Source organism: Mauremys reevesii, linkage group 3 (assembly GCF_016161935.1).
Source record: "Mauremys reevesii isolate NIE-2019 linkage group 3, ASM1616193v1, whole genome shotgun sequence".
Classification (NCBI taxonomy): domain Eukaryota; kingdom Metazoa; phylum Chordata; order Testudines; family Geoemydidae; genus Mauremys; species Mauremys reevesii.
The window spans coordinates 62,297,025-62,322,830 of NC_052625.1; the positions used below are offsets into that span (position 1 = coordinate 62,297,025).

The 25,806-nt window shown below is 42.8% G+C and overlaps 2 protein-coding genes across 15 annotated transcripts in view; one reads left to right on the plus strand and one right to left on the minus strand.

The window, feature by feature from the left end:
• Window positions 1-8,133, minus strand: part of DNAH8 (dynein axonemal heavy chain 8) — a 556,010-nt gene extending 547,877 nt beyond the window's left edge. For 9 of the 13 annotated variants that reach the window (XM_039529004.1, XM_039529016.1, XM_039529014.1 and 6 more), the window contains exons 1-2: window positions 8,047-8,133; window positions 2,236-2,427 (exon numbers count right to left, since the gene is read on the minus strand). The gene's annotated coding sequence lies outside the window, so the exon portion shown is untranslated. The remainder of the gene's footprint in view (window positions 1-2,235; window positions 2,428-8,046) is intronic. The other 4 variants (XM_039529011.1, XM_039529005.1, XM_039529012.1 and 1 more) reach the window with 1 other exon arrangement.
• On the plus strand, window positions 7,543-25,102 carry GLO1 (glyoxalase I). Of its 2 annotated transcripts, none has more exons than XM_039529023.1 (6): window positions 7,543-7,798; window positions 10,220-10,302; window positions 12,933-13,073; window positions 16,187-16,254; window positions 18,993-19,082; window positions 23,187-25,102. In XM_039529023.1, the coding sequence occupies exons 1-6, from the start codon at window positions 7,718-7,720 to the stop codon at window positions 23,273-23,275; spliced, it is 552 nt and encodes a 183-aa protein (XP_039384957.1). In that variant the 5' UTR covers window positions 7,543-7,717; the 3' UTR covers window positions 23,276-25,102. The 2 variants fall into 2 exon arrangements, with proteins under 2 accessions (XP_039384957.1, XP_039384958.1); XM_039529024.1 differs by lacking the exon at window positions 7,543-7,798 and adding an exon at window positions 8,003-8,133.
• Window positions 25,103-25,806: the final 704 nt, after the last annotated feature.

Consider the following 25,806-nt stretch of genomic DNA (forward strand, 5'->3'; position numbering starts at 1 on the left):
GAGAGACTTGATGAAAGAACAAGATAAAGGATGAGAAGGACAAGTTAAGAAAACAAGCACTCGTCAAACAACAATTGATTCCAGTGTGACAGTGCAAAACTCATTGGTCTCAATGAAGGAAAATTATATAAACAGGGTGCCTTGCCATGAAACTTTGGGTTTGTCCAGCCAAGACTTCCACCAGAGCATCGTGTTGTGACCAACAGAACCTAGCACCTACCTACCCGTGATCAACTTGGCTGGCCACTAGATTGATATGGACTCTGGACTGGTAACTATAACATCAACTGGTGGGAGTGAGTGAGTGTGTGATTGAATGCATATGTTAATTGTTGTATCTTCAACAAATGTGGCGTATTGCCTTTTCCCCTGAAAAAAAGATCCTGCGGACTTCTTATAAGCATACACTACTCTTGCCAACACTTATGCAACTGCTTAACTATAAACACACAAATAATCTCATTTGACTTTTGTAACAACTAGGCAGACTAGAACCCAGAAACACAGGAATTGTAGGTTGCTGACTCTTTTTTTTTTTTTAAATAACCACTAGAAGCTTAGGCTAGCTTGCCACTGAAGAACCGTATGAATCTAGGCTCTGCAGGACATACTTCCCAAGGCCTGAAGGGCAGCCCCTCACAGCTCACTAACTGGCTGATGCTAGTATTTAAACCAGGAAGCCAGCATGAGGAGTTGCCCAATGATTAGGGCACTAGCTTATGACTTGAAAAACACAAGTTCAATTCTCTGCTCCACTACAGACTTTGTGTGTGATCTTGGTCACTTAAGGCCCAGATTGGCAAATGTATTTAGGCACTTAACTCCCACTGATCAACAGGAGTTAGGCACCTAAATACCTTAGCCTGTTTCCTATCTAAAAATAGGGAAATACTATTACCCCCAGCTCACAAGGGTGTTGAGGGATAGATATGTGACAAATATTGCAGTTCCCTGCAATATCTTTGAATAAATTTATTGTATTACGTTTCTTTGGCATTCACTGTATTGAAGGCAAAGACTATATAGTATTACTGTGGGCCAGGACTGTATGTCCCCTCTTTCTAGAGAGGAGATATGATGTGAACCCTAGGAAGTGTTATATGCTTCAAAGGACTATACTGAACAATGTGCCAGATGAGAATGGACTTTTTGGACAAACAGTATCCAGTGGTTTGCCTGGGGAATCTCTAGAGGGACATGAATACTGCAAATTCCTTACATCCAGTTATGCAAAAACCCAGCCTTCTAAAGCTATGCCCTGAGGACAGGATCACTGTCTGCTAATTACCTGTTCCCAAAGTTTCAAGATCAAAGATCCAAGCTGTAGAAGAGAAAAACTAATCTGTTCCTGAGGGGACTCGTTCAGAGCTGGAGTTGACCACAGAAAAAACCCTTGGTGAGGTTTGAAGGACTGGCTCCTACTAGAGCCCTTGTTGGAGCTGGTGGGGCAGGGTTGATCTCTGGTAACTTTTATTAGCATCTTTGTAGGTTCTTTTATTGTTTCATATATTTTCTCTGTAATGCTTTTACCTTAAGAACGAAATGTGCTTGCTTACAAAGAGCTGTATGGTAACTTGTGACTGTTGGCAATTGCGGCTGTTTGCAGCCGCCGCAAAGCAAAGCACAGACATCAGCCTATTTAGGCAGTCTGGCTTGCTGGGGAAATCAGTGTAAACAGAGAACTATGCAGCCTGGAAAAACCCCACTGAAGGGCGGGGGGAGATACAGGTCTCTATGCAAGAGAGGTGATGGCTGGAGCCTAAAGTGGTTGCCCTGGAGAGACCACAGTGGGGGAATACAGGTGCAGTTGTGACAAAATAAAGATTGTGAAGCATTTAAATACTATAGTGATGGGGGCTACAGACAGTTGCAAAAACTTGTGAAGAATGCCACGAGAGGTTCGTTGCGCTGCTGTGCCCGAAAATTAGAAGCGCGCGGGCGGGCGCCTCAGCCTTTTCCACCACGCCCAGCCCGGGTCTGTGCTTGGGTATAATGTGTACGGACAACGGCGCCTCCTTTCCCCCAGGCCAGCGTCTCTTGCTGCCTCCCGATGTCAGTCTCACCCTCCCTCCGGGGCCGGGCACGGAGGGCGGCCGGTTTCGGGAGGGAGGGTACGTCTGGCTCTTCACTTTCTCTCCCTTTGCTTTCAGGGGGTGTCCGGCCTCTTTCTCCTCCTTTTGGAGGAGCAGGGGGGTGACGGCCTCTTCCCCGCCGCAGGCCGCTCCCTTCACTAACCTGGCTCGGCCCTGTGCCGAGCAGCTCGCCGGTCCTCTCGAGAGAACCGCGGCACTCACCTCCGTCCTCAGCCAAGCGTCGACCGTTTCCCTCCCAAGACTAGAGGGAAATAAGTTCCTCCGGATCCCTCCGCCTGCCGAGATACGTAGTGTCAGCGCTGCTCCCAGGTTCGAGCGCCGGGACTAGACAGCGCTACGGAAGGATACATGGAAAGGAGATTCCAATCGCTGATTAGGCCGTTATGGAGAGAATTGTTAGCGCGCGCCTGGTCCCCATCGTGAGGCGGGCGGAGCCGCGCTGCAGGCGCGTGCGGCTGCTCTGCTCCCACCCCGCTTAGGGATCCAGAGCGCCCTAAAGTCCCGCACCAGGGCTAGGTACCTGCTCCGGCTCTGAACGCTGACTTTCTGCCACCGACCCCTTCCCACAACTCAGCCCCAGACAGGTCACTGTCCGTCCCCCTAACTGTTCCCTAACCATGATCCCGTGGCCCCTGTAGCCTCAGAAGCGCTCTGTCCCCAAGAGGGAAGCTCCTGCTACACCTGTAGGTGCTCCACTGTCTCAGGGTTAGATCCAGGGCCAGTTCTAGGCACCAGCAAACCAAGCATGTGGTTGGGGCGGCATGCCGGGTGGTTGTTGGGTTTTTTGCTTTGGCAGTTGCAAGCTCTGAGGGTTTTTTTTTTTTTTTCTTTTTTTGCTTGGGGCAGCAAAAAACCTAGAGCCAGCCCTGGTTAGATCTCCTGTTACACGTGCCCAGTGCCAGGTTTCATTATCCAACCAATTTTCTGATTTGTTCAGTTTTCAGGTTGAGTAATCCCTCTTTAATTAACCACCAGAAGTTCACACATTTGATAGGCCAAATTCTGCCCAACCCGGATAAATGCTCAGGTGCAACTTTCACAGACATTGCAAAAACAGCATTCCTGCTTTCCTGTATTGTGACCTACAATACTCCACAGTCTCTCCCTGTTTAATGTTTCTTCCCACAGAGGGAACAGGGCATGTGGTGTGAGCTATATCCCCAGGCAATATCATACACAACATGCTTCTTTAGACCCCACTCACAGCTCTTGTATGGTGGGGTTTGCAGAGATGCTTTCCCTAACCTTTGGAAGGAAGCAGAATCAGGGCAGTAAGCTTTAATCATATGCTTCCTCCGCCTGCAATTTTTTAGTGGGCACCGACAGGCAGCACATTCCTACTATCCTTTAATTTTGTAGGTTCCACCCTTCCACATACCCTCTAGGGCATGGTCTGGCCCAATAACAATAATTTAATAAAAATAAGAATATTTATGGACTGCTTCCTACCCAAAGATCAGAAGGTGATGTACAAATATAAAAGGTAACAGTGCTTAATAAATAAATCAAAAATATTCTAATAATAGCCATACATTTTGTCCCAAGTATGAAGTCAAACAGTGGTCCCTAAACAACATTAAAGGACCATTGTCACCTTGAAATCAATTTTAAAATATTAGTCAAAAGTACTTTCAAGTAATATACTTGCTCATGAGTTCCCAGTCGGTTTTTGTGGATTTAAAATCACATTTTCCTATTTTAATCATCTTTTTCTTTCCTTGACTGCTATATGAAACAAAAAGGGAAACTAACCATTACTTTACACCTGCAATCAAATCTGTGCAAGCAGCAGCATATAATGAACTAGAGATCTTTCAGCTCATGCCCACATTATCCACATGGGGGGAGTTACAGTACGGCACTTTGGTGCACACTGCTATTCACACCCTGCACTGCATGACAGTATAGATATGTCCGGTTTCTGAAGTGGTGGCAACCACATTAAGGCTGTCCCCTATGCAAGTATACTTAGGAGAGACAAAGTTCCTGCTGCTCTTGCCTCTTTCTGACACACCTGCACAGAATGGCCTCTTTCTAGCACACCTATATGTTGTGTAAATTTTAAAATTGCAATTTAAAACATTTTAAAATAAAGTAGCTGAAAATCAGTTTTGCTGTTACTTACCTGCCAAAACCTGTGATCAGGGGACTGTGTTTCTCCAGCAAGTATTGATGACACACACTACTAAACATCTAAAACTAGATAAGATACTTAAACACCCACTAAAGCCTGTCAGAGAAACAGGGCATCTAAAGCAAAGTAGGGAAATACGGTGCCCATCTACGGTAATACACAGCATGGAATGCTTGTGATCAGGGCCGGATTAACCCTTTGTGGGCCTGCCACCAAACATATTTGTGGGCCCCCATGGTAACAATGTAGTATGGTTCAGGAGGTTCAGTCCCCAGAGTGAGGGGCCAGCCAGGGGCAATGGGGCCTGGCATGGTAGGGGTGGCCCTGCTCTGTCCAGCCCAGTGTGAGGGCATTATTTACAAACCGACAGTTGCCAGACGTATAATGGCCTGCCCGGTCCTGTGCTGCCAGCATGCCCCTTTCCCTTGGCAGTGGGCCCATGTCATGCCACACAGCCCCCTTCCCCAACACCGGAACACCCCCCCCCATACCCACTATGCCCAGCACCCCCCAGACCCTATCACAAATGCACAGTACCCTGCACAACACCACAACTGCCCAGCACCCCACACAGAACCCCCACTCCCTAGTGCCCCAACACACAGAGATCTTCCCCACCCCCTCATAGACCAGCACCCCCACCCAAGGCCCTCCAGAGACCCACTCCGCCACACCCTGCTCCTGACCCCACTAACTAGCCCTGCTGGGAGGCGACTGTGTCTGTTGGGCTGAGCTGCCAGTGTCCTGGGGTGGGGAAATCACTCCAGCCCCTCGGGAGTGGTATGATCAGCCAGGCCAGGGCATGCCCCACCCAGGCTCCCTCAGGACCCACTCGCCTGGAAGGGCCCTGTCAAGCCCCACACACTGTTCCTCCCTTCCCCCCCACAACTGGCCGGGACTGGGCAGGCTTCTGCATCAGTCTCAGGCGGCTCAGCTCTAGGAGACAGGTGGGGCCTCACAGCTGGTAGGAAGCAGAGATTGCCTGGAGCTGGAGGTGCACTGGGGTCTGGACAGGAGACAGAGAGAAGCCAGCAGGTGAGGCCAGGGAGTGGAGAGGAGCCCTCGGCCAGCTGGCAGGCAGGCGAGAAGAGCAAGTGGGAGGGAGGAGCCAGCAGGCTGGTGGGGTCTCAAGGCACAGTGCAAGCGGAGCAGGCCCAGCTCCATGGGGTCACTGGTGCCATTGTAAACCCAGGACTGCCTGGGATACTTTAACAGTCCTTTCCAATTTTTGTATCTGTTTGTTTTTTAAATTTTGCCTCAACTTGACATTTCCTAGGTTTCAATTTTTTTAATACAGTTTCATTTTATTTTTCCTCTTTAATTTATATGTATTTGCAACCTGTACCATAACAAATTAATTTGTCTTTCAATTTAGCTCTTATGGTCTTATTTTTTTTTAAATTCACTTATCTGTTTTGAATAATATTCTTTGCGTTGCCAATAATTAAGAAAGGCAAGGAAACAGGGCCATTCCTCCCACTTATTTAATAACAAGATAAAACAGGTGAACTATATTCTGTAGCTCCAATCCAGCAAACGCTTACACACATGCTTAACTTTACTACCCTGAATAGTCCCACAGAAGTCGAAGGAATTTTTCATGGTAGTAAAGTTAAACTCATGCATAAGTGTTTGCAGGATTGGGACCTACGTTCATATGCAAGACTAAATTAGGACATTTTAAAGTAATATTCAAACTTCGTGTTTTATAAAGATTGTAATTTTTCTTCATTTTTTGCATATATTCTGTAACACTCAGGCAGTAAAAGCTACCTGATGGTAGCTCTTTTGTGACTTGGAAACTCCTGTAATAAAAATATACATACATTACAGATTTACACTCTGTGAGCTTTAATTATTCTGTTACAATATTTTGCAGGAAGATATATGGTAATCCATTTTTGTTTGTTTGTTTTTTAAGTGAGCAACATTTCTACCTTTCTTCTACCTTTGTCCTGCCTTTGTTCTACCTGCTAGTGCAATGTTTGGCTTTCCTTTTGTTCTCTGTCAGTTTGAGAAAAAAAGTTGTGGTTGTTCCTCTCTACTTTCTTTTCACGTCATTAATATTTAACTTCACTCAAATCTACAATCTAGGGCAAGACAAAACTAGACTTTCCCATAGGTTAAATATGATTCATAGAGTTCTAAAATTCAACCCACTTTGTCCTATTTTAACCATTTTCAGATTCCATGAAATATCCTTTTCAGATATGTGATGACATTTTGACTCAATATGATGACATTTTAGCACAATTTATGTTGCATCTTGATATGCTGATAAATCATGATTCCTCAAGTTAACTATTTAATGAGAAACAAGTGTGTTGTTTCTAACAACTGTAGTAACTCTAGTCACAAATTCTAGGCCATACTATGTTCCGTCATGCTGGAATCTATCATTTCCAAATCAAATGTTTATTGTCATAATAAGCTACTATATACAGGTATGGACCTGTGAAAAGAAATCTGAGAGTTGCCTTTCAGAGAGATATACAACACACAAAACACTTTTCTGGGAAAGGGTCTTGCACTATTGCTTGGAATTTTGTATCGTGTCACTTTTGTAATATTGTCCAATTCTTATTTGTTGGTAGGTCACTAAATAACATAATGCTCCATATACTCTCTTTCCTCCCAGAGTTGCTTTAGATGCTTCTTGCTTTTTAGATTGCGAGGCCCTTGAGTAGCATTCAGTGGCCACATTGATGGCATTGGTCTTGCTGAAACACTTAACAGGGAGAACCACATGAAAATTGCTGTCTATCTCCCTGAATTAAATGTAGATTGATTTCTTCCTTATTAGAGAGACAATCATTTATAGTATCCAGGGGTCAGCACCACCATGTTGTGTGACACTTGACAAAATTACTGTACTTAGTGACGGACATTGGAGGGGGTTATGCCATTCAGTCACTCCATTTTTTTTTTAAATTACCATGGACCTCAAAATTTTTACCATGGACACTTGTGTCTGTGTACAGACACGTTGCTGGCCCCTGATAGTATCTGAGAGTTTGAGGACATATCTTTGTCATGCTCCTTGGTATCTTGGACAGTGACAAGTATCTTGATTTCACTTTATCTTCTGCCATAAAGGTTGTGCGGCTCTTCCACAAGTGTATTGTGCAAATATATAAATAGACTCCATTCAGTAGAGCATTGCATATCCCGGTTCGGTATTAGCTACACCACTACGAAGCACTGAATAGTGAGACTTGCAGTTTTGTTTAAGTGGACTGCTTCAGGTGGTTTAATCGCAAATTAAACATTGCATGCTGGGAATTGTAGTAAGAGAGAGAGTCACTGATGGAAATATTACATCATCCTGACGTGCCCTAATTTGCAATGGTTACAGTGACTGGCTGGGACGCTCCTCTGTTTCTTACTTTGGGGGAGGCTGCTGGTGAGAAAACGCCCCGAGCGTTGTATTAGCGCTATAGATACGGTTCTTAATCTCCCCGCGTGCCTGCTTAGCAGTTCCAATTTCAACATGTCGGAACAGCCGGAGCTCAGCGGCCTCAGCGATGAAGCAGCCTTCAACGTCTGCTCCAACCCGGATCCCAGTACCAAGGTAAGCGGGGGACTGGGGGACGAAGCTGCTGGTGAAAGAGGCGAGATGGGGGGATCGGAAAGAACGTGGTGATGAGGAAGGTGAAGCGATAGGGGAGCGGGGAACGTGCAGTGAGCGACACGGGGAGTCTGGACTCTGAGACGCTCGCGGGAGCGGGGGCAGGACTGAAAATTCCGGTGGCGCCCTTACGTAAAGGGGTAAGGAGGAAGATCTCCTTATGCAGCCCTAATGGTGGTTTCCCCTCTCACCTGGATTTCTCTGTAGTTGAGTAACTCAGTCTGCATACAGTTGGACGGCATATCCCGCACACTGTTAGAGGGACTCTTGGATCCTTGGTAACTCACTGCATTTGATAAGGCTGGCGTAAACTTTACTCGGGGTTGGATCGGAGCCATGTGACACAGAGACATCTATCCAATTTTAATATTGTTTAAAACTTTATTTTTTTTCTCTTTTTAAACATGGGTCCTGTCACTTTTCTTGTCTCAGGCATAGTGCAGAAAGGACCAACCTCCCATTTTAAAAAAATTAGTTCTGATAGCAAATTAACAGGACCGACTGTAGGAAGACTCAAAGATTGTTAGTGTGCTGCATTTGAATCACACTGCCGGGGAAGGGGCGGGGGGATCTTGAGTAAAAGTTAAGACTCAAACTCCATTTTTTATCTTTGTTGCAGTTTAGCACCGTACTTCACGGGATCTTTTATTCTGAAAAAGGATTGGCAGGGGGAAACTCCATAGACTAGTTTTATGTGATTGCCTCGTTTTGGAGGGGACTATGCAATAATATTTGAAACATTCTTGATATGGAATTTTATCTTGTAAATTGTTTGTCAGGGCTAGACTCCCGAGGACTGTTTCCATTTTACATCAAAAAGTGAATTCTTACGGCCATGAAGTAACTTAAATTTCCCTGTGGCCTGATGAGAACACACTTAAAATAATACATGCAGTTGTGGGGCACAAAACATTAGCAAATTAGAAGAAATTGCTTTTTTTCTCTCTCTCAATCTACTCGGGAGCATTAAGAGGCAAGAAGGGAGTCTAAGGGAGACAGAAAAAATGCAGGATCTGGGTGTTGCTATATATGTATAGGTTATCCAGACATCTAAGCTCATGCTTCAGAGCTTTGTTCACCTGCAGAGATCAGGAAGGATTTCCCCCCCAGTGAACAGTTGGCTAGATATATTTTGATCCTCATTGCCACCTTTCCCTGAAGCATCAGAGATTGGTCACAGTTGGAGATATGACTGGAGAGAATGGACCAGGGCACTGAAGCAGTACAGAGAATCCTCTTTCTAGGCGCCTGGCTTGTGTGTCTTGATCACATGCTCAGGGATATACAGATCACCAGATTTGGGGTCAGGAAGAAATTTTCTCCCAGGTCAGATTGGCAGGTACTTGGTTTGTTAGTTTTTTGCCTTCCTCTGTAGCATGGGTCATGGTTCGTCTGGTGGGATCATCTGGGCATATCTCACTAATCATTTTGCTGCCATTGCAGGGGCTTTAGGCATTGGTGGCACCTTAGCCTCTCCTGTTCTGTGTCTGGGGCATGCAACAGTTTAATCTCCTGTGGACTGAAATGCTCTGGTCGAACTGAAGTCTTAGGCGTTGGCTACACTTGCAAATTTGCAGCGCTGCAGCAGGGTGTGAAAACACACCCTCTCCAGCGCTGCAAATTGCAGCGCTGCAAAGCACCAGTGTGGTCAAAGCCCCAGCGCTGGGAGCGGGGCTCCCAGTGCTGTATGTTATTCCCCACAGGGAGGTGGAGTACGGACAGCGCTGGGAGAGCTCTTTCCCAGCGCTGGCGCTTTGACTACACTTAGCGCTTCAAAGCGCTGCCGCGGCAGCACTTTGAAGTGCAAGTGTAGCCAAAGCCTCAGAGCATAATATGGGATTATCAGTGTGAAATTTAATGGCCTGTGATATAAAGGTGGTCAAAGATGATCTGATAGTCCCTTCTGGTCTGACAGGCTTTTTAAAAGAGGTATACGTCTAGAGGTGTAGTTTGACCCCCAAAAGTGGTTCAAATGGAGTAACTGTGAGTAAAGGGATGGAAACAAGAATAAAGTATGTTAGCTTTTTTTGGTTTTTAATTTAAGAAACAAAATATCAAAGCATTTATTATTGGTGAGGGAAAACAATTAATTTACACAGCACTGTAAATTTGCATAGCATTTTACAGACTAATATCTTTTATTAATAATTATATAGGACCTGTAGATGTTTGCAGGGTCAGGGCAATAGACTTACAGACATAGACATACCATGTATGTATTTATGTTTATAACTTTTTGGTCCTACTGACCGTGACAATATCATTCTAAATTATTGTTTCACAATAAAAGCCCAACTTCATGTATTTGTATTGACATCTTAATGTTCTTTCCTGAGTAGCATAACTACTATAATTTTTCTTTAGGATTTTCTGTTGCAGCAGACAATGTTACGAATAAAAGATCCTAAGAAGTCACTGGATTTTTATACAAGAATTCTTGGAATGACGTGAGTAAAAATTGCATGAGATAAGATTTGTCTTAAATATATTTTGTATATTTTAATGATCCAGTCTTCTGAAAAGCAAACCTTGGCATTTAAGACTGATTAACATGAACCAGGCTGAATCATCAGCTAGTGCCCAGTTTGGTGACTCACTTGACTTAATCTTCATGATTGAGGATTTCTACAGTACTCTTACATTTTCAATTGCAAAAGGTGAAATCAGACTAGTTTTAAATCAAATGTTGTACTGGGAAAATTATCAGCTTTTTGTGGCTAGTTTTGCTAAATAAGCAAACAACTTTGTCAATTATAGGCTTGGAAGGATTAGATTTTTTTTGTTGGTAAATGTCAATTTCACTGTACACTCACAAACTGAGGAAAAAATATTTCCATCTGTTAATAGAAATTTAGATACACAAAGTAAGAAGAATTCTGCTTGAAAACTTTTATTAGAGTTTGATTTTTTTTGTATATTTTGACATGTGATGTTGACTATTTGTTTTAATGATTAAATCAGATTTAACTTTTTTGAATCTCAGCATCAACTATCATTAATTATTATATGACCTGTCATTTTGTGATTCTGCCCCATTAGTTCCCACAACTCTGAACATTTAAATCTATAAATATAGGTGGAACATTTTTAAAACAAATCTTGATATTATCCACCAAAATTATTTTTAATAAGTAAAAATTGAATTCTGCTAAGTCCGCTTATATAAAAGCTTACACACTTTCTCATCTCTGATCCTGCAGTTAAATAATCATACAGAAATTGTGATATTGCAATAATTTTCATAGTAATAAAATTCTGTCCTCAGCACGATACTCTGACTTAATTGCAGTATAAACAAGAAGCTGAACTCTTATGACTATTAAAAGGTTTCTAGGGCTGCCCTGTCTGCCCTAGCTTCCTAGTGTTCTCGACTCTTAGGTGTCTGCCCCAGAAGGTGGTTGGTAGGCATCCCACCCCACTTGTGTGGGGAATGCTGTGGGGAGGCTAGTGCCCTGCAGTGGCATTTTGTTTGTGCTAAAATTCATTTCAAACATCAAGCACAGCAGAAGGGCTCTGAAACAAAATTCTGCAGATTTGAAACATTCTGACATATGAAAGAGCCCCATCTAAAGTTAGTAAGGAAAATATTTTCCAAATATTTTCACACAAGTGAAAGGTTCAAGAAGCAGTGGGTATAATGAGAAGTGAATGAATATCTCTGACTGAGCTATTTCATATAAATGGTATTTGTTACTTAGTGAGAAAAGTGATTTGAAACAGAGTATATATTAGTCTGAGTGACCTAGGTCTCTTCGGAGGAGATTTAGAGTTGGCTGAAAAAGATTGAATCAACAGATGTTAATAGGCATATTGAATCAGGTATTTCCTGTGCTGTTTTTTGTGTTGTATGAAAAGCGAGACATTAAAACATCTTCATTGATGGAATTGAGTACGGATTCTCTGAGTACAAACGTTGACTTATTTTCTTGAAGCTAATGGATTTTCACAGGAAATGCCATACCAGATAAGACTAGTAGTCTGTATCTAGTACAGTATTCTGTTATCTGACAGTAGCTAATACCAAATGCCTCAGAGGACAGTGCATAAATATCAGTAACTGCCAATAAAGAAACAAAACTTCCCTTATGGGCAGGCTTTCCTAACCCAAGGCATCTAGCAGCTGGCTTATGCAATGAAATATGAAGGTTTTGTATCCTGTTGTTTTCTCCCCTATCTAATGTAACTGAATGTTCTCATCCATCTAAATTTGTTATTGTTGGGTTGTGGTTTTTTTGTTTGTTTTTTTTTTAATTCTCCTAAGCACTGGTCTCAGTGCTATCTTGTGGTAATGAGTTCAACAAATTAATTGTATTGAGGTTTTAAAAAATAAATCCTCTTACTAGTTTACTGCCTGTTAAGTCTTTGGTGAGAGAGAAAAAAAAAAAAAAAGGGAGATGGACATAGACACCCTTATGGAAACTCCCATGCACAAGGCATTGAATACCAGTCTCAGCCCTGGTCTACACAGGGGGCCCAGGGGAATCGATCTAAGTTACGCAACTTCAGCTACGTGAATAACGTCGCTGAAGTTGACGTACTTAAATCAGTCGACTTACCGTGGTGTCTTCACCACGGTGAGTCGACTGCTGCCACTCCCCTGTCGACTCTGCCTGCACCTCTCGTCAAGCTGGAGTAAAGGAGTCGACGGGAGAGTGCTCGGGAGTCGATTTATCGCATCTAAACTAGATGCGATAAATCAATACCCACTGGATCGATCGCTGCCCGCCAATCCGTCGGGTAGTGAAGACATACCCTCAGACTTGAGATTTTTATTCTAGTGTACCTACAGTTACTAGTTTTCATAGGTTCATAAGTGTTGGGTTTTTTTAATTGATTATTTTCCAAATGTGTTCATAGATGTAGGTCTCAAGAATATTTCCATGACACAAATTTGAAGACTGAACCACTTTTGAGGTATTGGGGTGGGGTGGGAGGGGCAAGGAAGAATGTAGTCATAATTCTCTAAAGTGGGGAGAAAGTGGGTTTTTTTTTTGTTTGTTTTAGTTGCAGTCTAGTTGCAACTTTAAAAACGCCATCAATTATGACTTTTTTTTTTAATAAAATTGTTGCCTTTTAGATTGCTCCAAAAATGTGACTTTCCCACTATGAAATTTTCACTTTATTTCTTGGCTTATGAAGATAAAAATGATATCCCAAAAGATACAAAGGAAAGAACAGCTTGGACTTTCTCTAGAAAGGCTACACTTGAACTAACACAGTAAGTGTTAACTCCAGCTTTTTACAGTTCACTTCTGCTTACATTTAATGGATGTTAGTTACAACTGTGTGCTTTGCACTAGGTTATATTATTGCACTTGTGTTTTATCTGATCCTGGGTTGTGTACAATTAATGCAATGTGGAAAAATACTTTCTCGTATATCATAAAAAGTATGGCTTGGATGCTGGATACCTGAACAAGTAGAACTGTGCTTTTTCTCAATATTCATTAGACCTAACATAGCATAAAGGAGGGGGAAACTGCTTCCTGAGGAAAAAAGCTAATTAAAGGAGAGCAGTGAAAAGGAAGATGAAGGGGTCCAGTGTACTAGGAAAGGAATTTTCGAGAACAGCTATGAGATGGTTGTGGTGTACTGGATTGAGGACACATTGGGAGTCAGATCTGGATTCTATCCCCATCGCTTCTGTTAACTCACTTTGTGACCTTAGAAAGGTCATTTAAGCTTTCACTGTATAGAGTACTTTGAGACAGATGGATTAAAAGTGGTACAGAAGAGGGAAGTAAAATTATTTTCTTTGTTTTTTGAGTGCACGTGGCTCTTTTAATGTCACTTTTTCATGTAATACTACAGTGATGTGAGAAATTTGCTTGAAGTCTCAATAGTTACACAAAATGACTAACTATTTTGTCAGTGTGCCACCATGTGTTTTGACATGGAAATAAAATGTATCCTAAATTTTTTGACAGCTGGTAATGATAGGTGCTATGGTAACTTATGTAGAAACATAGAGAACCTCCCAAATAGACCGGTACACAAACTTAATAAAACAAATTTGTACTCCCTCGTAGTACTATTCCCTCCACACCCAGTGAACTGCTGAGTGCTGACCCCTGCAACACCCCCTCCTTCTAATCTATATGAGGTTAGAGCCCCATCCCAAGTCTTCCAGAGTTGAGCCTGAATTCTTGAGAGGAGCAGAGAGTCTAGACACTGCTACAGCCACAGCAGTAATGAGGAAGCAAGCTTGGCTCAGTCTGCCTGCCTCCTGATGTAGGGAATATACCTTCAAGGTCCCAGAACTGTTACTGCCAACTTATGACATTACTAACAATTTGCAAACATGTGCTAGGGAAGGGATTTTATTGTGGGAGTGGATTGTAATGACCCTGGAAGAGTGGCTGAGGGTAGCCTAGGGTTGAATGGTGGAGCGAGCACAGGGCAAAGGGATTTGTGTCTCATAACAGTGAAAGTTGGGCAATGCAGTAATAGGAAGCAATCAGGAATTCAGTTTCAATGAGAAGAAAGAAAATGAAAATTAGTGAAAGGTAAACACTTATAAAACATCCTACAGTTTATACGTGTATTGAGCCACAAGATTTGCAAATGAAAGAGCTGAATAATTGTATGACCTCTTATACTATTAAAACAATGAGGAGTCCGGTGGCACCTTAAAGACTAACAGGTTTATTTGGGCAAGAAAGTGGGCATCTGAAGAAGTGAGTTTTTTTTTTACCCACGAAAGCTTATGCCCAAATAAATCTGTTAGTCTTTAAGGTGCCACCGGACTCCTTGCTTTTGTGGATACAGACCAACACGGCTACCCCCTGATATTCTTGTTTCTCTATTTCCATTTGTTGAATTGCCTATTATGACAATTTAGCTCTTTGGTACAGGATCTGTCTCTTAATGTATGTTTGGACAGACTTTAATATAATGGGGCCCCAACTCTGACTGGAGTCTTCAGGCACAACTAATTAAATTAATTAAATTAATATAGTACTGTTTGATATGAATGTAGTAAATTTCTACGTGAGTCCATATATTGCACAAATGCCAAAAAAATTATCTTAGGGCATGTCTTCACTAGCAATGTTAAACCATTGCCACGGCAGTGCTGTAACATGGCTGTGTAGTCGTGACACCAGCACTGGGAGAGCTGTATTAAAAAAAACCCACCTCCACAAGGAGAATAGCACTGGGAGCACAGCCTACACTGCCACTGTACAGTGCTGAAACTTGCAGCACTCGGGTGTGTTTTTTTTCACACTCCGAGCAGGAAAGTTGCAGCACTGTAAAGTGGCAGTGTAGACAAGTTCTTAAATATTGAATGACAATTTAAATTTCAATATCTGAAAACCATCTAAGTCCTAACAAAGTGTTGTGAAATTGGAATGCATGACCGTGATTGCTGGGAGAATGATATAAGTAAGTCCTCTGATATAAGGCTCCCATCTCCACAGCAAGTGTCTAGATCAGGGGTGAGCAAACTTTTTTTGGCCCGAGGGCCACATCGGGGTGTGAAACTGTATGGAGGGTTGGGTAGGGAAGGCTGTGCCCCCCAAACAGCCTGGCCCCTGCCCACATCCGACCCCTCCCACTTTCTGCCCCTTGACTGTCCCCCTCAGAATGCGCCGCCCATCCAACACCCCTCCCCCCCCCGCCCTTGTCCCCTGACCACCCCGTCCTGGGACCCCTGTCCCTAACCGCCCTCCGGAGCCCCACCCCCATCCAATTCCCCCTGTTCCCCGTCCGCTGTCTCCCCCGAACCTCGCCTCCCCCGATAGTTACATTTTATTTTTAAAGAAGTATTTATCTGAAATTTGTCTTGTAGATGAGGCAAAAGAGAAAGTTTTAAAATCACAATGAGAACATGGAAATATAAGTTATCCTTGAATATCTATCCATATTCAAAACACGGGGGAATTGCATACAGGGTTCCATGTATGGATGCATTTTGAATTCATCCATATCTGTAGTATCTGAGGGCTGTAACTTTGGGAGAATAGGAGGGGATAGCTCAGTGCTTTGAGCATTGGCCTGCTAAACCCAGGGTTGTGAGTTTAATCCTTGAGGAGGCCATTTAGGGATCTGGGGCAAAAAAAAAAAAAGTTGGGGATTGGTCCTGCCTTGAGCAGGGGGTGGACTAGATGACCTCCTGAGTTCCAGTCCAACCCTGATATTCTATGATAGGCCTTATCCTATGAATGAGGACAACTGTCCCTGAACTGTAGGGGTCTAGATTGTAATGTATCCTTTGCTGTGGGTAATTCCATATATTTCTAAATATTTTTTGATTCTTCTCAAATTTTTTTTTAAACAGCATGCTGCTCTTCATTTTATATTAATTAGTTTTTTCCCTTTCTCTCGTAGTAATTGGGGCACTGAAAATGATGAGAATCAGTCTTACCACAATGGCAATTCAGATCCTCGGGGATTTGGTATGTTTTAGAGAAAGTTACGCACTGCAGTCATTTTTCTTCTTTTCAGTCTCTGATTTTTTTTATAAGTCTTTAGACAATTGAAATTGAGAAAATGTTCGTGGGTAAAATAGAGCAATAAGTTAAGTGTACAGGTTAGGGAACAGTTCTACTACTTTGTGTTTTGATAAACGTACAATAAAAATGCTAATAATGTATGTGGATGAAGTGACTTAGCATTCTGGATTAGTTTTAAATAAAAAGTACTCATTTTGGAGACTTGAAGAGATTTTATGAAATCTGGAATTTTACCTCTGTTTTTCCGGTATACAGACCCTTGAAAATTAGGAATAAGAACTTGTGGGTAAATATATTGTCTTAAGAATAATGAGCCACGGTTGTAATTTGTACATAAAATTGACTCTTAAAGCAAGCGTGTCATTGTTTCTGGTAGACATTTTAACATTAAGATTTTAGTAAAAGATAATAAAAATAATATTTTATCTCTGGTTGCTCCCAGTGTTGAGACTTCGTTAGAACTCAGTGTGTAATTAGTAGAACATTCAGTTTTAAAAAAATATAAGATTGAGTTTTGCTCAGATATATGGGTGAGAGCAGGATTTGGCCCTGATGTGCAGAAGAATTCTGTGACTTGATATTCTGAATGTCTGAAAGGTCACTGGTATGATTTATCAAATACATGTTTTAGACTAGACCAGGGGTTGGCAGCCTTTCGAAAGTGGTATGTCAAGTCTTCATTTATTCACTTTTAATTTAAGGTTTCACGTGCCGGTAATACATTTTAATGTTATTTTAGAAGGGCTCTCTCTATAGTTGTATTGTAAAATAAACAAGATTTTCAAAATGTTTAAGAAGCTTCATTTAAAGTTAAATTAAAATGTTGATCTTACGCCGCTGGCCCGCTGAGCCTGCTGCTGGTCTGGGGTTCCATTCATCTAGGCTGGCAGTGGGCTGAGTGGGGCCTGCGGCTGGGACCCCGGCTGGCAACGGGCCGGCAGCCAGAACCCCAGACCGGCAGCGGGCTGTGCGGGGCCGGTGGCTGGGACCCCAGACCGGCAGTGGGCTGAGTGGCTCAGCCCGCTGCCACTTAGGGGTTCCATCTGCTGGCTCCTGCCAGCCGGGATCCCAGCTGCCAGCCGGGATCCCAGCTGCCAGACCCGCTCAGCCCGCTGTTGGTCTGGGGTCCCGGCCCTGCCCACATACAGTGGGTACTTATCTTCTCCCTGGTTCTGGCCCATTCTCTTCCTCTCTCTCTGCACTGAGCTGAGGGTGGGAGTGCACTGAGCACAGGGCTGGGGGTGAAGGAGCAGGCTGGGGGTTGAAGTGTAGGGTCTGGCCAGGAGCTAGAATGAGGGAGGGGGCTCAGGGTTGGGGTAGGAGGTTTGGGTGTGGAGTGCTTACCTGGGCAGCTCCCATTTGGTGTGAGGGGTGCAGGTGGGAATGTGTGTGTGTGTGTGTGGGGGGTACAGGAGCTCCCGTTTGGTGCTGAGGGTGGGGGTGCAAGAGTCAGGATGTGGGGTGTGCGTGGGGGAGGGGCTGGGTATGTGCAGGGGTGCAAGAGTCAGGGCAGAGGGCTGGGGGCACGTACGGGGTGCAGTTGTCAGGGCAGAGGGTGTGGGGGGCCTGGATATGTGGGGGGGTGCCAGAGTCAGGGCTGGGATTGTGGTGGGGGGGGGTGGAGTCAAGCAGAGGGCTGGGTGTGTGTGAGGGGGGGTACAGTGCTCAGGGCAGGGGCCTAGGGGTTGTGCAGGGCTCAGGGCAGAGGGCTGGGGTCATGGGGTGCTCACGGCAGGGGGCTGGAGGGGATATGCCCCAATTCCACCACCCCTTTTCCCCAAGGCTCTGCCTCCGCTTCTTCTCTGCCTCCGCTGGGAGCAGTGAGCATGCTGACTCCACTCCTCCTCCACCCCCTCCCTTGCAAGGGCTATCAGCTGATCCACGGACTGGCAGGGAGGGAGGAACGGAGAGGAGGAGGAGGAAGGGGAGGAACCCAGCACACTGTGGGAAGAGGCAGGGGAGCCAGCAGGACCAAGCTTCTGCCCCCGTGGGGGGGGGTGGGAAGAGCAGGCTGGGCTGGGCTGGGCAGGATTTTTAATGGCACGCTGCTGCCTGCTGGGATCCCGGGAGGCAGCAGCATGCCATTAAAAATCGGCTCGCATGCTGTCTTTGGTATGCATGCCATAGGTTGCCGACCCCTGGACTAGAGTACTTGATTTGATATTTTGAGTTTCTGAACTTGGGAACAAGTGATTAGTATTCTTGCCTTTATAAACACAATATTAGTGTTTAAATTCTTACCCTCTTTTGTAAATACAGAAAACTTCCTGATACTTGGACTTACTATTTTTATGAACACTTTCTCTTTTGCCTTTCAACTTCATTTCTCTTCGACTCAGATTCTATTGTGTATATCATCACTGTGTCACTAGAGTATTCTGCAAAACATTTTAACTTTTGAGACCCTGTGAAACAGCTAGCTCATTGGGAGAAGAAGAAAAAGCCAAAAATTATAGTACCCTTAATACATTATTTCCCCCCCCCTCCCGAAATGAAAACAGGACTTTCCTTGAGTAAGTTATTTTAACACATTTAGATACATTTTAGGTGAGCTAACTTGGAAGCTCTTTGCATAGGGTAAAGTGCCTGTCATATTTTGGTGTTGTAACAACAATCCATTTGTTGTAATTTTTGCTCATTTATGCACTATATACTCTGCCTCTACTTACTCTATTGCACAGGTCACATTGGAATTGCAGTCCCTGATGTAGCTGCAGCTTGTAAGAGGTTTGAAGAGCTGGGAGTGAAATTTGTAAAGAGACCAGATGATGGTAAGTCTTCACCAAGACATCTTATCAATATGATTTGATTCTTGATTCTCCCTCCCCCCAGTAAACTGTGAATTCGTCTTTCTTTCATGTATTGTTAGGGGAGGAGTCTAGGTGATATGGGTTTTTATTCGCTGCTGTCACTTCTTGAATTCATTCATCAGCCTCGGGTTTTGCTAGAGCCAATCAGTTTTTTTTTTTTTATACACTAGGAAAAACTTATATTTGGTCTGCCCCAGAGTGACTTCTGGAAATCTGGCCAGCTATCTATGGCTAGAGTTTGTGCACTTTTGTTGCTACTTCAATTGACCATGTGTTATCTCCTCTATTCCATATAGAATTTTGTGTGGCAGCAATCCTATGATTGGGAAAGTTTGTCCTATGGGCCAGACTCACATGTAACATCTGTGTTGTCTCATTTTAACATTCTAGAAGCCTAATGAAATACTCTATTAATCAAAACTGGGAAGGTTCCACAACTTGTCATACACTGCAACCCTAACAGTCTACTCTTAATTATCTTTTCTTCCAAAGGATACAGATGTGCTATCTCTTTCCTCTTTTTAAATACAAAACTTTAGTCCTTGTATCATTCTGGTTACTTTCTGCTGTTTCAATTCTAGATAATTAGGGCCAGCTCCAGGCACCAGCATAGGAAGCTGGTGCTTGGGATGGCCAATTCAAAGGGGCGACGCTCCATCCAGGTATCGGGGCGGCACGTCTGGGTCTTCGTCGGGAATTCTGCGGCAGGTCCCTCATTCCCTCTCTTCCTCTTTGAGCTGCTGCCGAATTGCTGCCGAAGTGCCACCACTCGTCTTTTTTTGCCGCTTGGGAAGGCAGAAAAGCTGGAGCCGGCCCTGATTAGGGCCCTACCAAATTCATGGTCCATTTTGGTTAATTTCACGGTCATGGGATTTAAAAAATAGTCAATTTCATGGTTTCAGGTGTTTACATCTGAAATGTCATGGTGGTGTAACCGTGAGGGTTCCAACCCAAAAGGGAGCTGTAAAGCTGTTGTAGGGGGGTTGAGAGATTGCCACACTTACTTCTGTGTTGCCTTCAGAGCTGGGCTCAGGGGAAGCCAGGAAGGTAGAGGGTTGTGGAGTCTCTCCCTGAGCAGTAGTGTAGTAGTGGTGGGATATGACTCTGGAAGAGTCTCAGCAGAAGCAGCTGCAGCAGCCACTGTCTGTCTCCAGCGTCGCCTGGCCTCTGGCTGGCTGGCTGCCCCATCTCTATATATATATATTTTTTATATTATGCCTATGAATGAATAAACAAAAAAAATAAAACTCTAAAAAAGAAAAACTAAAAAAAAAAAAAAAGAAGAAAGTTGTGAAAGTTTTGGAAAAAAAAAAAAAAAAAAAAATGGAAAGGAAAGGTAAGTTAAAATTACTTGCCTCAGTGAAATTAAATATCAAAAAAAAATTGCTTGTGTGCTGTGCCTGTACTGGGGCTTGCTCACCTGCAGCTTCCCTGGGGAGGGGGCGCGAGCCTCAGGGCAGGGCTCCCGGCAGCGGGAGGGCGAGGAGGGAGGGAGGGGGCAGAGGGCAGAGGGGAGAGAGGAGCTGAGAGAGGGAGAAGGGTCTCTGGGGGCACCTGTGGGGGTGTGTGGTCATTCTCTGTGGGGTGAAGTGAGCTGGTGCCCTCTCTGGGCCTCTCACTGGGCCCCCCCTGCTCTATTCCCCCCTCCCACCCCCCTTATATATTATATCAATCTGTATTTACCCATCCAGCCCCGGGGTATATATATATATATTCCTGTCATTATAATCATATATATTATATATATATATATATAATATTATTATAATATATATTATATATATATATATATATATATATATATATATATATATTATATATATTATATATTATATATATTAATATATTATATATATAATATATATATATTATAATATATATATAAGGTATAATATATGGAGCTAAGAGGGGCCAGGATTTGACAGCTAAGAGGCAGAAGGGTGATGCAGAACCCAAAGGACGACATCTGCTGCTCAGCAGAAGAGATAAAGCAGGCTCAGGATCCATCACTCTCCCTCTTTTCCCTGATGCCTCCATCCATCCTCTCCTGTACCCCTACCACTCCCACTGAGGAATCCCTGGGTCCGCCTCCTGCCTCTCCTCCCTCACTCCTGCTCACTTGTTCCCTATGCAATTCTTCCTGAGTGGTTGGAAATTTCAACAGGAATGATGTAACTTTGTTTGTTCTTTGTAATTTCTTACAACTTTTTTTTTTTTTCTGACTTTAATTTTACTTTTTTTTTTCAAAATTTTCTATTTCTTTTTTTTTTAAAATTTCTTTTTTTTTTCGCTTTTTTCTTGTTAATAGGCAATTTAAAACGTAAATTTTTTTTTTTTTTTTTTTTTTTTTTTTTTTTCATTTTTTTCCATTTGAAGATGTTAGCTTTTTTTTTTTTTTTTAAACCCAAACCCATATGTGGAAACATTGTAGGTGTGTACATAGCTGCTGCCCAATAAAACCACAAAATGTCACCATATAGAGGAAGCGCTACCAGCACTGATTTTCCAAAAGTGTGAGTCATGTCTGTCTGTCGTGTCTGCTTGTCTTGTCTGCCTAATTGTAATAATTGAACTGAATTGGTCTAATTTTAAATTGGTTTAACTTTTTTTAATTTTTTTTTTTTTAAACTTAACTTAAATTTTCTCTAAACTTTTTTATTTTATAACTACTAAAGTTGAACACTTATAATTATATAGAATATTAATTATATATATTTCTTTATATTTTCTCTTTTAATTTATATTTATATAATCTTTTGTTAGATCTTTATATAATTCCTATCTCTTCTATAAAGAGAGAGATAAAATAATTCAAAAAAAAATCTAAAAAAAATCTGAAAAATCAAATCAAAAAAAAAAAAAAAAAATCTTTGAAAAATCTAAAATTCTTCTTAATCTCTCCTTTTTTTCACTTTTCTCTCTCTTCTTCTCTCTCTTCTTGAATTTTTTTCTTTCTTCTATAACTCTTCATTAAAACTTTGTCTTGTCAAAAGAAACGCAATGTGACTTCAATTGGAGTGTAACATCACGGAGGACACAATTCTCTCTGTGATACCCCCCACTTTCTGTTCACCACAGGAAGAAATAGACCCTCTACCTTCACTAGAGATCTTTTGAAATCACACATAGTGATGTAACTGAAGCCTTATGTTTCTTTGGCTGGAACTAGCATTGGTATGTGTGACCCTAGTGCAGAGGCTGGGAATCAACTTTTTAAATACCCTGATGGATAGTATGAGAACAAGTGTTTGAAAGACCTTGTATAAACTTTTTCCTAGTTCATCAATTTCTCTGTCAAAGCAAATGGCAATTAAATGTCTTTGCTGATAAACTTAAATTTAAAACAATCATGAATTACGTAACATGCTGGCAGTATTTACCTGAAACTTTCCACCTTGTTAGCAGGTGTTGATGCTGCTAGTAAAGGGTTAAGCGAGTGCTGTTGACTTTGAGATAGGTGACTCAATACCATCACCTGGGCAGAAAGAAAGGGGGGAAGGGAGAATCTAGATGTGAGTTGAATAGTCCTCAGGGAGGAACCCTAGGATCAGCCACTCCTGGGGAAAAAAGTGTGAGCTGAGTTTTGGCTTTAACAAACAAAAGTACAAAAATACAACAGCCACCAGGAAGAGCTGGTGTTTGGACTTCATATTGATTGTTTGTATAGATGGTTGGAAAAGGCATCTGATGACATAGCAGTGCAGCAAAAAGCAATTTTAAAATGGCAATTTTATAACATTGGTTCCAACTTTTGTAGTTAGGCTGAACTAGAACACGATATGGTTATAGTGTCACTTCAGTTATGTCAAGTATGATATGATGTGCAAACTTGCAGAAATACTATCTGCTTCCCTAACTGCCTTTAAAAGTCTGAACTGGATCCTCAGGGTCGGTGATGAACTGTGATCTTGAACACATTATTTGAACTGTCTACTCTGTCTGCCATGCAAAGACAATAGGAAATCTTGAAACCATAAATCTGTGTCGTTCTTGTCAGTGTAAATCTTTAAAAACTATTAAGGTTGTTTTTAACTATATCTGAAAATATGTATCTTTTTATTGTAGGTAAAATGAAAGGACTTGCATTTATTCAGGATCCTGATGGCTACTGGATTGAAATTTTGAATCCTAACCACATGGTGACCCTCATCTAGTTTTAAAGTAACATACTGTACAGTAGGTACAAGTCTTCTCCAGGAGGCAGAAAACATGTAACACACTATTTATGAGATGTATACTTGATTGAGAGGAATTAACCTCATCCACAAATAGTTCTTTACCAATCCTGTTAGAACCTCATCTTGCTTGGATTCCGCTTTATATTCTTCTTTTGTTTTCTTTTTTGTGATGCCACTGCTTCCTGTTTCTAATTAGGAGAGCATAATACCATCTGTATTCTGAAAATGCACTCATGCACATTCACCATTTATGCCAGTGGTCCCCAACCTTTTTTGTTTGGCAGGTGCCAGACAACGAGCCATGGAGGACCGTGGCGGCGGACGAGCATCCGCCGAAATGCAACGTCAATAGGCGTCGCCACCGAAATGCCGCCGACAAACAAAAATTGGCGGCACTTCGGCAGCGACGCCTCTGGATGACGCTGCTTGTCGGCGGCATTTTGGCGGATGCTCGTCCGCCGGCCAGTATGCGGGCACACTTAGATGCCCCGGCAGGCGCCATGGCACCCACGGGCACCACGTTGGGGACCCCTGATTTATGCAAAAATTAGTATATTCTCCTCTTCGGGGCTGATTTGAGTTAGTGAAATTTTGGCTGCACAATATAGCTATGTTTGAACCAGCCTGAGAATTGGTATATTGGGGGTGGGATATGTGAGTAGGAAGATTGCTGTATCTTATGTCGTGTAGGTCTAGCACCAGCGACAGGTTTTTTGTTTGTTAAACTTGGGGAAGGGATAAAACACTTTTAAATTAGACTTTTGGGCTACATCTTGCTTACAATGAAGTCAATGGCAAAATTTCTTTGGACTTCAATGGAAGCAGGATTGGGACCTTTGTGTGTACAGTTATGTCAGTAAACAGTAGACATGCAGGAGTAACTTGTAGGTATCCAAGCTGCTTGAGACTAGAAACTTAATGGCAGTGGCATATCGAGTCCAACAGAGAGAGAGTTCAGTCTGCGTTGCATTTGAGCAGCTATGACTGTTGACTGCAAGTAGGCAGAGGAAGTCAGCAGACTTGCCACTTGCTCTCAAGAGTGGGCATCTAAGAGCACAGACTCTGAACATCTATTTTGAAAATCAAGGGCTATACAGCAATTAGCTTACAACTAAGAAATAGCTGAAAATGCCATGATTCCCTATTCAGTGGCTGAGAGCTGGCAGACATACTTATCCCTTATCTATGATTGTATGTGATGCCTGGGCTTCTGCTAAATATAGTGCATTTAAACCACATCTTTTATATCAAGCTACAATTTGATACAGGAGTCTGGTTAACTAAAATCCTAGTAGTTTGTGAAACCATGACTACCTGCTGTTATGACAACTTTTTATCTGCCTTTTTAAAAATTTAAATAGTAGTAGTTGCAGTTACACTGAAGTTGTAAATAACAGGAAAACACTTCAAGTTTATAAATCCTACATGTGAACCAGTTTCATGTTAAAGTGTTTCAGTAGCCTTCAAATACTCACTTTACCGTCCCCCTGCCCCCACCAAAAAACCAAAACCCATAACAAAACTATCTTGGTATTTAGTGCGTTTCTAGAAGCACTTTATAATTCCTTTTGGGACTGAACAGCGCTGAGTGATGTGACTGTTAAATCGGATAGCCCTGTGGCATCAAATACAAGTATTTATTTCCAAATAGTGTCTGCAAAACTTTGAAAATGCTTCTCTAAAGCTGTATGACATACAGTACTTCACTACCCACTAAGGCCATGTCTATACTACAAAGTTAAGTCAACTTAAGTTACGTCAATGATCATCCACTGCTGTAATTAAACCACTTTTGCACATCCACACAGTGCTTCTTGTGATGGCAGAGCGCGTCCACATGTGGTGCTCTTACATTGACAGAGCAGTGCACCATGGGTACCTATCCCACTGTGCAACTTGCCACCATCTGCTGGTGTGTTCTGAGAAGGGCTTGCAGTGCCTCCTGGGGATGAGCTCACTGTCCCATGATGCAGTTTTCTCTGTCCCATTCATGGGCTTCCGAATACATTTCGTGCTGCTTTTCAACAGCCCCTGTAAACTGTGCCCACCATCTCTGTCTCAAAATATGGATCCTGCATTGCTCTCCAGTATCATGATGAGCATTATGAACACAATGCAGCTGATCCTGCAGTATTTTATGAGCTGAGAATCAGATAATGACTCTGTCATGTCTGCTTTTCTGTGTGCCAGGAAAGAAACAATTCAGGGTTGCTTTTGGCATTCACAGAGCAGCTGCACACAGTGGATCATCAGTTCTGGGCATGGGAAACAAGCACTGAGTGGTGGGATCGCATTGTTATGCTGGTATGGGATGATGAGCTATGACTACAGAACTTTCAGATATGCAAAGCCACCTTCCTGGACCTGTGTGCGGCACTTGCTCCTGCCCTCTGGCACAAGGACACTGAAATGAGAGCTGTCCTAGTGGTGGAGAAGCGAATGGCAATCGTTGTGTGGAAGCTGGCAACTCCAGACTACTACTGATCAGTTTTGAATCAGTTTGGAGT